General features: G+C 44.4%; 1 protein-coding gene and 1 long non-coding RNA gene across 4 annotated transcripts in view; both read right to left on the bottom strand.

Annotated features, from left to right (window-relative positions):
• The window catches only part of LOC119432574 (RNA-binding protein 39-like), a 104,064-nt gene that overhangs the window by 78,311 nt on the left and 7,557 nt on the right, over nt 1-18,196 (bottom strand). For all 3 annotated transcript variants that reach the window (XM_037699745.2, XM_037699738.2, XM_049671055.1), the window contains exon 4: nt 3,517-3,708. In XM_037699745.2, coding sequence (XP_037555673.1) covers nt 3,517-3,708 — 192 coding nt within the window. The remainder of the gene's footprint in view (nt 1-3,516; nt 3,709-18,196) is intronic.
• Nucleotides 12,268-18,191, bottom strand: LOC125946925 (uncharacterized). Its single transcript, XR_007467998.1, has 2 exons — nt 16,521-18,191; nt 12,268-16,483 (listed from the first exon to the last, which is right to left on the bottom strand). It is a non-coding gene; the product is annotated as an uncharacterized LOC125946925 (long non-coding RNA).

Raw genomic sequence — 18,196 nt, 5'->3', positions numbered from 1 at the left:
GCACAGCACACCCAACTGTAGAGCTTCTAGTTAAAATTGTGTACCGCAAGTAGTTTTCAAGAAAACAAGTTTGATTTCTTTGCAGCTAGTGGCTATTACATAGCAAAACATTTTGTACAGTCGCCGACTGATTTGTACGTACCTCGCGAGGACTGAAAAATAGTCCACAAAATCTAACAGTCCAAAAAACTCGTTCACCCAAAAAAATAAAGTTTATTAGGCTTAGAGTGGCATAAAAAATATCTAATAACGCCCTGCCTCATACTACGCTTGGAAGCGACCAGATTTGCTTGGATTTGCATAAGACTGACGCCGTCTCTGTACACAGTCGACAAGAACGTCACCTCGTTGGCGACCTCCGCTGGCAGAGATCGAAGAAACAAGCACCATTACTTCGCACCACTTGGCTCTAGCGAAGGCACTGATTCCCAAATGTGAAGCCGCACAAACACACAAAAAGATGTGACAATGTCTCGAATACACACGTGCTCTGTATGTAGAGACACCACGTGCAAAATAGCAACCAAAACTGATCCCGCATTAAGTGATTATGACGACAGTGCTGACCGAAAAAAGAAAGAAAAAAGTGCCGTCCCCTGGAGCGTTTTGTCAGCTAAAGAAGAGCGGGCATGGCCTCCAAGACGGGAGGAAGGAGCACGCTCTCTATTGATAGTGTGCCTCCCAATCTTGGAGGCTATAAAGCAAGCCACTGAAGCCACGCCAGCGAAAAATCCAACATGGGGCCTCTAAGATCGGGCAGCGTGGCTCGGAATGAGCGATTTGGTCGGGAAAATCTGATTCCGGGGCATAAATTCGTCCGAAAATTCGGTCGCGAAGACACATTAGCTCTACGGGAACCCTGACAGTGCACTTATGAAGTCCAGAATATCCAACAAGTCCAAATTCTTGGAGTCCGAAAACTCTGTCGGCGACTGTATAAAACATTTTTTAGCATTTTCTTCTTTGTAGATGCAAGCATATGTTTACAGGTTTAGTTCAATTTTATTTCACAATGTTTTGTTTGTCAATTTATACTTTTTTATTACATATATCTTACCGTATTTTCGCGATTCTAAGCACCCCCCTATTTTCGCGAAAAAATTGGGAAAAAGGTGTGCATGCGAATCTAAGCACCCCCCTATTTGTTAAGAAGAGCGCATTGCCAAGGCCGTCAAGCACTCTTGCTCACTCTCACTGCAGAGGCATGCGGACTCGTGACGCTCGCGCGCTGCGCGTAGCCGTCGGAGTCCCGAGGTGGTGCAGCGTCCGCAGCGCGATCTCGCCGCACAGCCGGACTGCAGAGGCGCACGGACTCGTGACGCTCACGCCCCCCCCCCCCCCCCCCCCGTAGCCGGAGCCGTCAAAATCCCGAGGTGGCGCAGGCATCCGCAGTGCGATCTCGCCGCACAGCAGGACTGCAGAGGCGCGCGGACTCGTGATGCCCACGAGCCGCACGTAGCCGTAGCCGAGCATCACCGAGCTTTTTCGAATCTAAGCACCCCCCTTCACTTTGGGCATCGCGAACTTGAAAAAAAGGGGATGCTTAAAATCGAGTAAATACAGTAATAATAGAAGTTGCACGCCTAAAAAGTGGATTCATTCTGCTTTGCTTTCATGTATTGCATAAAATGTTATAGTTTCTTTTTTAAAAAATCTAGTGTAACCTACAAAAGACGGACATTTTCCCCACGGTAGGGAAAGAGTTTACGCTGTTAAACTCATTGCAGGGACTTAGCCAATTTATGAAGCAATGTTTTTACTTGCTTCTAGTTAAATGTGATATTAATGTCCATCCACGTGGACACTGTAACTCTAGTATAGTACAGTTGACCCCACTTATACCGATCCCAGATACAACTATATCGCCTATAATGACCACATTTCAAGCATTTACGATTTTCCAACCCCGCCTACAGAAACTGCTTCCTGATATGACGAACGTTTTTTAAATTGCAGCACTGTTACAATGAATGCTTGCAACCCAGTCACGGTTTTTAAAACATGGTGCATGCGACGTGAGGAAAGTCACTCGCTTACAAGGCAAGGCGTACAGCACAAAATACATGGCACGGAGCATACAGTGGTGCATGCGCTGGTGCGATATCGGATGTACCAATGGCGGGACTGTCGTTTTTGTGGAATTGGAGCATACAGTGGTGCATGCGCTGGTGCGATATTGGATGCACCAATGGCGGGACTGTCGTTTTTGCGGAATTGTCCGTGCGGGACCGCATGCATTACACCTATTTCAACCATTTGGAACGACCATCTAGGTTCCACCTTGGGAACAACGGCTGCTCAATCGTTCCTGTCGTCGTTGTCAATATTCACACTACAAAACAGCGGTCAAAGTAAAAGATGATGGGGCTTACTTTTTTTTATTATCATGATTATCATCATCATCATTTCGAGTGAAATTTTAATAAACTGCGATCAACCCCAATGTAGATATGCACAACACAAAATGTGTAATGCGACACTGTCGAGTCATTTTGGAGCAGCCAGGGGCGCGATCTTGTACGCGTTCCAAAATGGAACGGAGGCGGTCCGTTCCATCGAGCCGCACACGATTGGTCAATTTGAACCGTAACGATCAAATTGACCAATCGCGTGCGGCTCGATGGAATGCGTACAAGATCGCACCCCAGGGTTGCGGTAGCCTGTAGTGTTCTCGATGTCAACTTTTACAGGTAAATGTAGTGCTTTCAACATTCGGATTAGTGTACTTGGATTAGTGTACATTCGGATTAGTGGGGGAGGACCTTTGAAACATCGTCATCACCACAGTCCGTGTCCCTTTTTAGCAGCCAACTGAGCAACCAGTCAGCTATGTGTACCAAAATCAAATTCAGCCATGCGAATTCAAGGATGCATACCAAATACAAATTCAGAGGCACTACTCTAAGTGTCCACCATCGTGGACACACGCGTTTACTCGGTAAACTGTGTGCTCCAAACAAACCATTGCTTGATCTACAAAACAAACCATTCGTATTTGCCTTTGTTCCTTTAAGAACACTTTGCGATGTCTTAAGTTGATCTGCAACTCATCTGAAGAACGTAACGGGGATAATCATGTGGGCGTCCGACCTAAAACGTGTGGACACTCCAATCTCTATTTCGCAATGTCGTCAGGACACTCATCATCATCATCAGCAGCAGCAGCAGCAGCCTATTTTTATGTCCACTGCAGGACGAAGGCCTCTACCTACGATTTAAATTACCCCTGTCTTGCGCTAGCTGATTCTAACGTGCACCTGAATTTTTTCATTTCATCACTCCACCTAGTTTTCTGCTGTCCTCGCCTGTGCTTCCTTTCCCTTGGCAGGACGCTCAGTTATGCTCTATTTGGCCCACAGTCTGCCAGATGGTAGAAAGACTTGTTAACAGCAAAAGACAAGCTTTCTGGGTGCTTAGAAGCGCTGTTTTGCTTTAAAAAAAAGTTAACAAATGTCCACATAGCTGGACGTCGGGTCTCACGAAGTTAACAGGTACAAAAAACAACCAAATGCTTACCGACTCCGTGGCCGGGGAGGCAGGGGTGGTCCTCGTCGACGTCCAGGACTGCGCGAACGCCGCCTTCTTCGCTCTCGGGACCGGGACCTGGAACGGCGCTTCTCCCTGCCACGGCTTCGGCTCCTGTGGCGTCCGTGACCTCGGCTCCGGCTGCGGCTCCGGCTGCGCCTTTTCTTGCTGCTGCTGCTGCCACTGCAGACAACAAAGACCAGCCGAGACATTAAATCTAAATAAGGCTGTGGCTGCTGTATTCATAGGGTAAAAACAATGTATAACTCCCAAGCTTATTTGGAGACCAGCATTCATTATCTACAGTAGAACCTCGTTGATACGATCCCATTTCATAACATTTCCTGGCACCTACTTTCGCAATCGAAAACGAAAAAAAAAATGACTTAATACAGGTGTGCTTCATTTTTACCGGTTAATACTTCCCCAAAAACACTACCTTTCAGCACGAATGTCCAGTATATGGCCAAACTACGACCGTATAACACGTTTTCCGACCGCTACGTCCCATGAAAACAAGAAAAGGTGCGAGGCAGGCACGATCGAGAACAGTAGGTGAATGCAACAGCAGCTTTCCTGCAATACTCACCTGTTCGTATCACATGAAAATGCCGCCACGCACCGAGTTTCTTATTCTGGTACCAGTAAATCTCCTCTCGGGTCACTCATCGCCAGTCACAGCTATCACCATTAACGCACTGCGATAAGCATCTTCACTTGTTTCACAGCTCGTGTGGCGTAGCAAGTGCACTGCACACATCTAATAGGCTTGCACTTGCGCTCCCTGCTTCGGTTAGTACAAAGTGAGGGTCATGTTCCGCTCTGGTGGCATCCTGGCATCATATTCCGGCATTGCCATCCAGCTCAATTTCGTTTTGGTTTCCCATCACAGTCTTAAACGACGTGTGTTTCGGGTCGCTCGAGTACCACCAGCTTGGCACACCTTGTCAGCATCTCGTGCTGAACGATTCTCGCTGAGTGGGTACCAAAACTTCTCGCCAAAATGCTCCACTAGAAGAGGCTGCTGACCCAGGCTGAATTCGAGGAGCCAAATGTAAGCTTGCTGAAGCTGCAAAAAGGACAACGTCCGTCTTGCGTGAGTGGGAATGTTCAAAGTAATTTTGTAACACTTTTTGAAGCTTGGAGCAGACAACTTTATTCTGGAGCAGATTGAAGCAGACAAATTCTTATTTTGGAGGAGTCTGGAGCATGCAAATTTTAGTTTAAAGCATTATGATGATTAAGCGAAGCAACAGTCACAACACCTTGCATTCTGCAGCATTAAAGAATTGTTGAAAAGCAGCCTAAAGGCTTTTTCATACTATTTTTGTACTACGTGCTGGTGTTTGACTGGAAGTGTTTTTCAACTGAAATTGTGAAGAAGCTAATGTTAACAAACACTATAGTGGTTTATTCAGACATTTCTGAGATTTAACAGTGCTAACTAGCTCAAACCAAGATTCTGCATGTCACTTTTTAGAAGGTACGGGTCTGGACTGTAAGCTTTGAGTAGACCTAATTGCTTGTAATATGCTTTACATTCTCCTTCTGTCATCATCGTCACCCATCATGCCCCTTCTTTCTTCCCTCTCTCTTTCCCTCTTCCCCTTCCCCCAGCACAGAGTAGCTGGCTAGAGGGAGCCGTGCTCCCTCAAGGGCTGCAGAAGATAGCGTCAACCTTTCCCTTTCCTCAAGAACCACTTATCATCAATGCACCTAGGCAGACCTCTCTGCATTTGATATCATTAAACTTTCCTCTCTCTGCATGTGACTGACTTCGCTTTGCAACTAACTAGACTCACTAGAAGCACCGTGATATCTGAAGTTCGCATTGAGTGATTGGGTGTAAGCCCCACTGATTGAACTAAAAGTAGCGACATTCCTCCTCTCTGGTCCTCCTCTTCTCAGATTCCTCTCACTGCACACACCTTCTCTCGCCACTCACACCCTCAGTTTGCCCTTTTGATCGAGGTGATCATGCTTTGCAGCAGTGCAATTGCTGCCATATCAGGGTCCACGATTGCTGAAATCTGCGATCAACAACAGTCATGGCTTCACCATGAGTAAAAACGAGAGAAGAAAAGAAAACAGAAGGTGTGGCCATCAGTGCCAACACAGCAGTGCGCGGACGCTCACTTCCCCAGAAATGGCACCAGCACAACCGCACGACTCTGCTCCACCAACAGGGAGTCGCGGATAAGACCCGGATCCCCTCACCTGCCCTTAGTCGCCAGCTCGAGTGGCAAGATAAAATAATGTCGCTACCTTTGCTTTTACTCAGGGGGCCTAATTGGGTGCGGCTGTTGGCACCCACTGGCAGACAGAATACAATAGCTGCTTTTACAAGATGTTCGAGACCAACCATACAACGCCAAATGTGCTGACACCTGCCAGAGCCAAAGCTGTTTTGGTGCAGAGTTGAGCAATTTCCGTCATTTTTCTACTTCCGGCACAATTTGTCGCAGGATTCCCGCCCCTGGTCTCAGACCGCTGGGCCCCACCAGATCAGTGCGCATTGGTTTCTTGCGCTGCAACAATTTGTCTTAAATAGCAGTAGACTACAGTTGAGTTTGCCAAATTTTTTAGTGACCTCAGATCGTATGTTTTCTCGGCTGGTACGTTATTTTCTAGCATCTTCCTTTTTTTTCTCCCACACCGTATGAACGAGGTTCTACAATATTTCAAAGAATTTCAAGCATTAGAATAACTCCGTGGCCAAATTTTCAACTTCGTGTTATATGCAATTCGACTGAAATGAAATGAAGATGCATCCATACTGTGTGTCCTGTTGATCAAATACCATGTCTGCAGCTCAGGAATAGGAAGCTCACACTATAGAGCAAGATACTTTTAGGAGTGGAATCTTCCCGCTCACACCAGTGCAACTGACAATGTAAACACATGCATGACGAGAGAGACATCGGTTAACCCAAGCATTGTAATGTCATTGGAGCCATCCTACTTAACACCATCTGCTCACTCAGTCAGTTACTCACATGTGCTTTTGCACTGCAGTCATGGAGCTTTTCTTGCTCAGTGTCTATGAGCAGTACAACCACGGCCTCCAAGACTGCACGAGTGCATGCCAGTGGTATCTAAATGAGCACAGTGCAGCTCAGACGGTTGCTAAAAATTTTTTTATTCTGGGGTTTTATATGCGAAAACCACTGATTATGAGGCACATTGTAGTGAGGACTCCGCATTAATTTTGATCCCCCAGGATTTTAGCATACATCTAAATTTCAGAAGGTTGCTAACTGCTTGCAACAGATGGCGTTTTGGTCCACAGAGCGCGGTGCATGGCTTATTCATGACTATGTGGCAGCAGGAGGTTTTTCCTCCAAGTATCTTCCTTCATGGCTCACACACACTTAAAAAAGAAAGAAATCAAAAATGAAAGAGGTCCAACATTTGCATGAACTGTATTTTGTAACCAGCCATATGATATGACGTAGCCATCACTACATTTTGTCGTTTAGATAAATAGTAACTAAATTTATTTTACAGCTTAATTGCCAACACAAAAATATAAGTGCTTCTTAAAATACAAGTCGACTGCTTGCAGCTAAATGTCTTTAATGTAGCTATTCTTCTGCATTTAGAAAAAAAAAATATTAAAGAGACTAATACCACAAAAAACGGGCATTCATTACTTAATGCTTCACAGTTCTCTAATGACATTTTTTTTTCAGCAGAGCTGTCCCATGTCCAAATTTAATTACATTTCACACGACTATGTCGATGACATCATCTTCTGAGTGACAGTTTTTAAGGAACTAAATAAAAATGAATATGTATTCACAAGTTTAATTTGCCTTCATGACTAGTGAAATCTAAAAACAAGCATACTATGTTGCCATTGTCTTGAGTTTGTCTTTTACAACACTGCAACCAAACAAAGCAACCTCGGCAATTGCATGTCAAATTCAAAGCCCAAAAGCAAAATTGCGCCTGGCCAGTCGAAGCCATTCTAATGGCAATCTGAAAGAGTTAACCGAGTACAACACCTCATAGAAGTGTTGTAGCTGAACGTTATGTATAAATTATTATTTACATGATAGAGGCTGTTTCAAATACTTCAATTATACTGCACTGAACAAGCTATGACGTTGAGAGCACATATTCTCAGCCAAATGAGTTCTGTTTAACGCATTAGATAACAAATGACATTAAGGCAAATGACATTAGGTTCGTCCGCGAGGCATCATGCAAATGGCATTAAAATTTAAGCCATTAGCAAGTTGCAGGTTTCTGTGCCCATGTGGCACAAGTATAGTGATAGCCAGCTTGTGCACTGTTCACAAAACAAAAAGGTAAGTGCACCTAGCTAGCCGATTTAAAGGGCCAGAAAGAGAACATTTTGTTTGAATGAAAACTTCATAATACAGAGCACTTAGCAAAACATTCACTTCATGGTGCGAAGGCTTTGAAGATAGAAAAGCACTAAACTGCAACCATCAAGAAAAATGTGCCCAGATAATCTGTAGATGAAGAAGTAAAACCAATTGTCACCATCAAACACCACTAAATCCTTGTCTTGAATGAAGCTTAATCATAACTGATAGCCCAATATTCTGAAAACATCCAGTGAGAATTACTTGTTTGTCCTTGTTCTCTCCCTTGTGATTGTTCTTGTTTGTCCTTGTTCTCTCCTTTTGTGCTATTTTCCACTACAAGTATGTCTTACTACACTAGCCCAAGGAAAAGTATTACTGTCTACTGAGACTTGGTGACTGCTTTAACAGAACCTGCAGTCAAACCAGCTAGAACAAGTATTTGGTTCTGTCTATGAGATGTCACATGCTACAAGGCACATTTTTGTGATTCAACTTGGTACTTGCAGTCATATTTAGTTAACGACTCCAAAGTATGCCAGATCACGCTGAATAAAGTTTAAAATGAAAGCAGTTTATGAACTTACACTAGACTGCAAATACTCCCAATTTTCAGTACAAATCAAATATTTCTTGCCAATAGGTTCATATCTGATTTAAGAATTTGACACATATTCAATTATTTGACTGGACCAATTATCAGGTGTAGCACAATTACTAGTGTATATTCTCATTAAAGGGCAGCACTTTGTTTTTCTTAAATTTGAAGCATGAATTCGTCAGGAAAGCCGATAAACATGTGCCAAGATTATAAACACTTAACTATCTGTCTTGCAAAACACAAGTTTGCCCTGCCATATGCAATAACCTTGAAAAACTTATTTTAGCTTCGAATTCTACCTCAGTCATCGTTGCTGGCACGTAAGCTCGGAGCTGGAACTGCTGGAGTCTAGTTCACCAGAAGCGTGCTGCCCAAAGGTGACGTCGTCCTCAGACGTGGTCCTGGACATTGCGCCGTGCGCGAAGTTGCACAAAGTAAGAACTATGGTGATTTTGCAGGTGAAATGTGGATGCAGTGTTATAGCGCCCATGTACTGATTTGGAAGTAGAGAAAGCTCCCTGCACTAATGTAAACATGAAGTGTGAAATTTTGAGTGCACTAAAGGTGCAAAATATGCTCAAGGTAGTGTGGGGCAGCATGTGCGGTATGCATATGCGTACACATGAAGTGCACCGAGACAAACCCCAAGGTGCTGGACACAAACTTCGTGATGACACCAATGCAGTATTTTGACGAGCTTCTCTCCAAAAGACTATCAACTGTAAAGCAACGTGCTGCGTGACACTTCCATGGCCCACACCAGTGTTAGATAGAGAACTGAAAACCCAGAGCAAGTTCCATGTGATGCAGTTAGTGTGTACACCTCAATCTGGCTGCGGCATGAAAGCAGCTGCAGTTGCATGTTCTCGCCTGCAAGAGATGCAACAGTGTGTCAAAAGCCTCTTCATCCAATTGAAATTTAAAAACTAGGCTCTTTGTGTTATGAGACACACAAGTGCTCGCACTTCGCTAACAATTGCTACAAAGTGGCGCAGCCGAGTCCACTTATAACAATATTGAAACATCAAAAAAATTTTGTTACAACCAGACTTGTACGTAACAAAATACGTGTAATCAATTATATTTTTCTGCAGTGTTGTAACTGATCAATTACTTTTCTTACTTGGTAACGCTCACTGTAATTCAATTATCGTATTTATTCGAATATAAGGTGAGGTTTTTTACCTGAATTCTTAGCCTCAAAGTTACGCACCTTATACGCGAATTTTGCCTTGAGGTGTGACTTTTCGGCAGCGCGTGCCGCAATGCTGATAAGCCACACTATAAAGTGAAATGGGCGCTTTCGCGAGCCACACCTAAAGGCAAAATTTGCATATAACCCACACTCGGCCTGTTGTAGCTCTCTTCCCCCATATTTCATGGTTGCCATTTTGCATTTTGTCTGTGTTAGTCATTCGGTACTTCGAGATATCACCGCAGAGTCTGAATAATCCATTGGCTACTCTCTATGACCTATTAGTGAGAATAAAGTTTTCTTTTTTTTTTAATTGGGTCCACCAACTACAACCTCACCTTATAATCGTGACTGTCTTATAATCAAATAGGGTGCTTTTTTTTTTTTGTAACCATTTACATGTGCCCAGTTACTTTATTGACGAGATAAGCTGCAACAGGCAACTGAACTGAGCATTTGAATTTCGGGACAACTACTACAATAGAATGCCCAAGGTTGTGCCATGCAGCAGCCTCGCTGATGTGCGTGTTCAGAGAGGCAGACCAGGGCACTCAGCATTTGTTTCCTCATCTTAATGCTACACCAAATGTTGGTAGGTGATTTGAAGTGGTGCTGCTATAGCTTAATAGCTGACACTTCGAACGTTGATGCCAGGAAATTGCCTACAGATTATTTTTTTTCAGCTTTTCATTGGCTACCGAGTGCATCTTTGAGCCCCAGCAACAATGACACACCGTGCTTCTTAGAAGATCAAGACACGTGCGTTGCGGCACTGAGTAACCACAATCTTGTTTGAAAGTGTTTGTAGGTTACAACAACGCCCTTCCCTGCAGCGCAAATATCGAGCGAGTTTCAGTGTCACTGCTGGTGTCTTCACAAGAAAACTAGCGAACATGAATGATGAAAACCACTTATTAGTGAAGATGACGAGGCTGCAGAGGACACACTGAAACAGCCAGACCAGCTCCTTTTGTTTACTGTACTTCTTTCGTTTATCTATTTGTGCAATGTTAACAAAGCTTCGGAGTAATGTAAAATCAAAGTAATCAATTACATTTTTTAATGAAGTAATCGTAATTGTCTTCAGTTACTTTTCTGTAACGTGTAGAAGTCTGCTTATAACTGATGTGTTATAGCTGGGATGCTTTAAGTCGAAAAAATATTGTGAACTTGTGATACGCTAAAGCACTCTCTGTTGACTTCCTCTTGCTTTGTACAAAAATGACTCATGGCTTTCTTTTTTAATTTTTTTTTTTAATACATCTAAGTTTTGTTGTTTCACTAAAAGGACTTAGTTAAAAACAAGATTCAGAGGGACTCAATCATGTAAAAAATATTCTTGGGATGACAACTTTCCCAGACTACGCTTCGGTGTACTACTAGTCATTGTGATAACTTATATGGATGTCTGTGTCTTTCACTCTGGCAATGGTTGTCTCGTCAGTCAAATGCTCACATGTCTAAACTGCATCACTTTCGACATAGAACTGAAGCACTGCCATCCCCATACTACCGGGATCTTCTTGAAGCAATTCTTTATGTGCCCAGTGCGCCACCTGCAGACCGTACAACTCTAGGCTGCCTTGCGGCTGCTTTCAGCAGAATGTTCAGGAACGCTAGCACAGTCGCCCGCTTCTTGCTGCAGAATCCCCCCCTGTTCACGGCAAAATTTATATCTATAATGAGCACTGCAATCAGTGTTTGGTTTAGCGACAAATTTTTCTATTTAGCAACTGGCCACTTTTTTTTGCAACATGAGAAAAGTATTGGTGGCATTTTAGCGACTTCGAATTTAAGAAAGTTCCTTTACAATATGTTCACAAAATGCATGTTTTTTCATTCTTTCCAAAACCCATTCATGGTAGATGCTGGTAAGCATAGCAGGAAATTAAGTTACCAAAACTTACCGTGATAAATTTTATGGCGAGATTTAGAACACAGCAGGTAAAGAATAGGACAGATGAACCGTAAAAAGGCGTACATATTGGAACGGCTCAGCTCATTCACGTGAATCTGAGCACAATGCCTACACTTCTCACAGCTTTCGAACTAATTAATATTGCATGGTTGAATCAAGGGGCAGCAACGTAGTGTTTTGCATATAAAAATTTCACGTAATTGTCATTGCCATGCCAACATGACCAAGATCATGATGTCACATTATTTGATTCTGCTTTCACAAACACTTAAAAGTATAAAATTTGCTGGCAGAATGTAGATGAATTGCATCTTTGTGCTAGAAAATTCAGGTGGCCTGTGTTCTTTTCAATTTATCTTAACATCTGAAGCTAAATGCTGGATTTCTGCTGTCATTATGCATTTCTTTTTGCCCCTGCCGTGCCAAGGAGAAGCTGGATTCGTCCACGCGGTCATGGTAAAAATGGCTAATGACGAGTTCAGCTTGTCGACGGTACTTTTCACCTAGCAACGTCATGGACGAGATGGTTTCATCTCAGTGCTTTGCCGAGCTTCTGGTAGATAGCAGCACACAATCCATGGGGCAGCATAAGAAGGAGTTAATTTATTCTTTCAGAGCAAGTAAACATGTTGGCCACTGGAGTCTTTAAAAATAGTTTGGTCATTTCGAACGAGAATTTGCGATATCATGCGACAAAAAAAAAAGGTTAAATACCTTAGTAAACGTCCTCTACACTCTCACCTGCATAGGCATTATTCCTCACGATCAGTTTGGCTATCTACAAATGTTGGTACCGAAAGACCGCGTTTTCCGGGAACGTATGAACCGGTAAAAAAGAAGCTTAACTGTATAAGGTGATTTTTTGTGTTCTCAATAGCAAACGTTGGCGTAAGCAAAAATCTGCTTCCGATTGCAATAATAATTACGTACTTCCCAAAGAAGCCAACTCTCATCTACTCACACTTGGCCGCAACCACCCTCGTTGGAATTATGTTTGGCCACCCTGCTTATCGGTGTCGTAGCCGTCGGGTCTCACCAATTTCGACTTGTTTTGAACGCTCAACTAGCCTCGAACCACACGAAACTTAACCCTTTGCGGTCCGAAACTTTTACCCACTTTCCGGCTGTCCTGGTCCGAAACAATTTTGCCTGTTTGTGGCACCACGAAGAAAACCACAAACTGTGGAAGAAAAACTCAAGGATATTTATTTTTTCTCTTGCATTCTGCAGGCAATTCCTCTACCGATATTTGAGCAGCGTGTGATACCGCTCGAAGCATTCTCCTGGGTGAAGGCCAGGGTTGTTACTGCAGGTTGTGCAGAAAAACACAGTTTCCCTCCTGCCTCCGTTTGTTTTTAGATCGCTACAAACAGCACAGTCCTTGCTATTTCGACCTAGGAGCTTGTAGATGAAATGGCTCCTCCCATCTAGCCTTTCCTCGCACTCCTTCCGCGCAGACGGGCCCCGTTTTTTGGCTCTAGCCCTCACGTCGCCCACCAGCTGGGCCGCGATTTTGTAGCGATGCCTTCCGCTCGATTATATACCACTCTTATCATCCATCGTTCATGGCCGGCTGATCGCTTTGATAACGTGGCCGGGGCTCTGTTCTGACCACTGCCAAAGCGCAAAAAGTGCTAAAAGGAATATCGTCGAACAAGGAATTGCTACAAAATCGCGGCCCTGTTGGATGAGGTCGCGGCGGTACTGCAGGTGTTGCTGCAGGTGTTGCTGTTCTTTATCACCATGATTCTGCAGCTGTGTGTGCCTCAAAATAAAGCTATTGACAATGGAAACCTCTAGAAGCTTTCACTAAATGCATCACCGTAAAACACACGCGGTGAAAAAGTGGTCATGCTTCTCAGCGAATGCGCGAACGTGCAGTTCTGCACGCAAGTGAGAACGCTCTGTTAACCAGAAGACGTGCTGAACATTGTGCCGCACCCTAGTGTAAAAAGAAGTAAACTTCAAAAACAGTTTATTTATTCCTCAAATGATGGCGCATCATGTATACAAAGAATGCGCACGAATCGCAGTGAGAAAAACGGCAAAATTTAACCCCCGACTACCCTTGTCGGGACCGCCCAACAGCAGACCGCTACAGCCGTATTGAGTTGTCGGACGGACCGCAAAGGGTTAAAGGACCTCTCCCCAGGCCACATAGCAAATTTTGGTTATACGCTGGAAGTTTAGGGCAATCTAAGGAGTGTTCTACCGCAAGAATTTTTCAAATTAATTCATTATTAGAAATATTTGAAGCGCTGTGACACGAGGCGAGCAGAACCGCCAACATAGACACGCCTAGCCTCCGCAAGCGAAATTACTTCCCTGTGTTCTCACATACCGGAGCCGGGGGATAGCGTGACGAATACGTCAGGGGCCCCTCCTTTTCTGTTCTCTTTGTCTAGCATTTTTGCTGAGTGGCGCACTTTCAGTAACGGTCTCACGCACTAACTGTTACATTTGTGTCGTTTCACGTAACGGACGATTTTGCATGCTTTGCACGAGAACACCTGATCAGTGGCACAATCACAAGCACTGAGGCAAGTGTGAGAGGATGAAAGAACATGATAGCGGTGCTGGCATGGTAGAAAATGAGAGTTTCATTGGCTGCACGCGCGACTGCACGATGTGGGAACAAGCAGACTTAACGGAAGTACCTATCTCTTGCTATGGTATAAACAAAAAACAAGAACACCCACACATTAGGTTTCTATGTCTTATTATTTGTCTAAACTTTAATTTGTATATTGAAGCAACAGATTAAACAAATACCTGATATTGCCTTGAATAATTCTCAAAGTCACGTGTCATTATGAGCGACGTCACAGTACCGCCATGTATGTAGGAGCACTTGCGCGATAGACGTCGACTCTACAGCTGGGAGTGCAGCTGACGGGGCTTAGCACGTGCTGGGTCGTGCCGCCTGTCAATCTGCTAGATATGGCCACCATGGCCGCAGCCGTAGCCATGGCCGCAGCCACCTCATCGTGAAACACGTATGGCCACCTACTGCAATCGGGGAACCTTAAACTCGGCCGCGAAATGGCTCGAGTGGCCACTCTTATCTTTTACACTTTTACTATGTTACTCTTTGAGGGCCCGTCGCTTGTCAATTTCTAGGCGCGACATCAGATGACTGTGGCATGTTCTGAAAGCTGCCCTGCCTCCGCGACCCCCTTCAATCTAAAAACATTCAACGTTACTCTTTGAGGGCCCGTCGCTTGTCAATTTCTAGGCGCGACATCAGATGACTGCGGCATGTTCTGAAAGCTGCCCTGCCTCCGCGACCCCCTTCAGTCTAAAAACATTCAACGACAAATGTATACAAGCGGCCAGACGCAAGTAGCCTTCATTTGATTTGACTGCGGACTATACTTGATGTAGGGCCCGGTGCTCAAACTCCAGCTCGGCCTCAGCGACCGCTAATGCTAGCGCCACCTGCGGGACCACAGAGCAAAGCTGCAGGGCATTGTTGAATTGCGCAAGCTAAGGAAGAAAAAGATAGCGCAAGGTAAGGCTCAGAATGGGCAGTTATTGCGGTGCAAACGAGGACAATAAGAGCAGTGGCACCCGCAAGAAGGGCAAACGGCGTTTGGTTTAAAATTTAAGTTCTTTCCCGACAAGTGGGGATGTAATATTTAGCAGACGCGATCGTTAGCACACATCGTATGCACTGTGCTTGTCAGCTCAAAATGGCCAGACCTGGTGAGGGGCCTTTAAGTTCAGGCCACATGCATGCTTGCCAGTACGCACTCACTCCTGGCCACTCCTTGGCAGACTTCGCTTATTGAGCTATTGATAGCGCTTCAAAATGTGGAAGTTGGATGTGGCTACTATCCGCCAGTCAAGCTGATACAAGACAAAGCCGGTCCGCACCACGTAGCATGGCCAGACTGGAGTATATGAGCACGAGCACGCACTCAAGCCCTGTCATGCACGAAGCAAACGCTGCGCATATGCACTACATTTGCAAGTATCTGCGGTCTGCTATGTAACGTAGACAACGCAGCCGCTGCAGGGTGCCGCGACAAGTCCACGGGCTAAGCGCACTGCGGCTTGCGGAGGACAACCGTATTTAGCTTACGTTTGGCGCGTTGGATGCACCAAAATCCGAAGTAGTGGCGTCTACGTTTACATGCAAAATGAAATTTGAACTGCGCACCCCGGTGATGGTGATGTTAAGTAGGCAGAGCGTTACATCACAGTGCAAGGCATTGAAAAAGGAGTGGAAGCACCGCGAAAGGCGCGTTTGATAGTCAATAACTCCGCTTCTGCTGAACGCCTTGAAGTACTTATTGCGGCAAAGTATTTCTGAAATAGCCTATTTTAACTTCAAATGCATTTCTTCACTTTGATAAAAAGTGGTTCAGGGCCCCTTTATGAAAAAGGTGCCTGCATACAATTTTGAGGGCATTTAGAAAATGATACAAATCACAGACTCACACAAAAAAATTATTTTGAAGGCCTTGGTCAACACAACGTACTCTGCTGCAGCTAAGCTTGGCTACGACATACTGCTCATTATGTGCTCTTCCCACATGCCAAGTGTTTGATAAATGTATCAATTTAAAGCGGAGATAACCAATTTAATTCACTTATATGACCTGAAGTGTTGAAGGCCTGCATGAATTGTATCATATTGCATGATATGATAAAATGAGCATAGTTCTTAGGAAATTATCACAGCTTTTTGCTTTTGAAGAATAAACAGGACAGCAGCAACTGACGTCGCCATTCGGTTGTGTCATCTGCTGCTGTTCTGTTTTTAAGCCCCGTTTCTTTCCCCTAACATGCAAGGCGCTCGCTAGGCCTTGCTACGCCTTTACTGCAAGGGGAACATGAATTGTTATTTCAAACCATAATGAGAATATTGCAGCAAAGCATAGCCACTGTCATTTTAGCCAGTAAACCTAGTACAGCAAGCCACTGTCATTTTAGCCAGTAAACCTAGTACAGCAAGAAGCAGCAAGCTTTCCATAGGCGCCTGCAGGTGGCCCAACTGGCACTATACACAGGGTGTGTAGGGACCACACGCCTAAACAGTGTCACAAGTGTTTTAGCAAATAGTGCCACTAGTGGTGGGACTTGCTTCCCTGAAACAGACAGACACTTTGTAGTGTCGTAGTGGCGTTTCAAATGAACGTGCCGGAAGTCTTCCAGAGGCGCCTGCAGGTGGCCCAATTGGCACTATACACAGGGTGTGTAGGGACCACACGCCCACCATACAGTGTCACAAGTGTTTTAGCAAATAGTGCCACTAGTGATGGGACTTCATCCCTGAAACATTGAAACAGACACTTTGTAGTGTCGTAGCGACGTTTCAAATGGAGGTGCCGGAAGTTTATCTGCAAGCTCTCTCGTTCGACTAACCAGTGGGAGTGGAAAGAGGCTAAAATCATGTTGCAAAGGCATGCCAATTACATGCGACACACCAGAAAAAGTCAAAAGGCCAGCATGCACCCCGTGACCACCTAAACCTTGCTGTCTTGCCTGCTCTACCAACCATGAGCCCAAGCGGTGTGCGGGCATAGCCGTTCGAGAGGAGCGAGTAGAAAGTGGTAAGGAAGATCTTCACTCCACTTCAGTTTTTGAAGCTGCCAATTGTGGTTTGGAGGGATGAGGACGTACTATAAACAAATATGTACATGTGGCGCAGTGCCACAGCTCATTTTTTTCCTTCCCACTAGCTTATATTGTCACTGTAACAAGTAAGTTGGCACGACAGCATTGCAATTAGCAGTGATCATGAAATGCATTCCCAAGTTGACAGCGCCGAATTTTCTACTGTTATGTGCAATGTAAAGTTCTAAGCTGTATTACAAGTGCACTATACTGTAGCTATAATGACCCCAGGTAAGCTGAACTTTCATCTTCCTATATTGTTAAAGAACAAGCTAGGCCTGCTACCTAGTGTGCCCAGAAGGTCCCATTTACCTAAAATTATGTGCGCAAGACATTAGTAAAATGCAAAATGCAAAGAAAAATGTGAAAATGGAGAAAAATGCCTTAATGACTTTGCTTCGTACGGTGAATACAAGCAGACACTCTACATAAAACACCTGCAGATGCCTCCATGATTGTCTTAACCACAGGAAAACCTTGCATAAATGGAGCCTTCATACACTAGCCCACAGTGGCAGAGCGAGTGTGCAACTAAAGGTTTCCTACATACAAGGAACACTTGTTACCATTTAGTGTCGAAAATGTCAATAGAAGTGATGATAGGATATCTACCACCATCTATGTTGTGCAAGAAAAAAAAACATCTGATGTTTGGCACATTGCTCATCATGTGGAAAAAGTGACAATTGTTCCCACAAGCTGCGGCCGTCAAGATCACTTATGGGGTAACGCCTTTCCCGCTCAACTGCAAGGTGAGAATTTACTTATTGCACCATACCTCTACAAAATGTAGAGTGGTATGGCAGTTCCCATTTGTGGACCCAAATTAGCCGCAAAGGTGAGATAGTCTATGTTCAAAGGTAAAACATGGTAGCTCCCAATTATTCCAACATTATATAAATCAGACCCAAAGGCTCAAGTGGTCGACAATGGTATGCAACTAGGCTCTATGTGCAAGGAAGCCAGCAGCATGTCACACCAAAGCACACAACAAATACTTA

Source organism: Dermacentor silvarum, chromosome 1 (genome assembly GCF_013339745.2).
Source record: "Dermacentor silvarum isolate Dsil-2018 chromosome 1, BIME_Dsil_1.4, whole genome shotgun sequence".
NCBI classification, from domain to species: Eukaryota; Metazoa; Arthropoda; class Arachnida; order Ixodida; family Ixodidae; genus Dermacentor; species Dermacentor silvarum.
The sequence above is the reverse complement of the archived record's forward strand: the minus strand, read 5'-3'. Positions and strand labels throughout refer to the sequence as shown.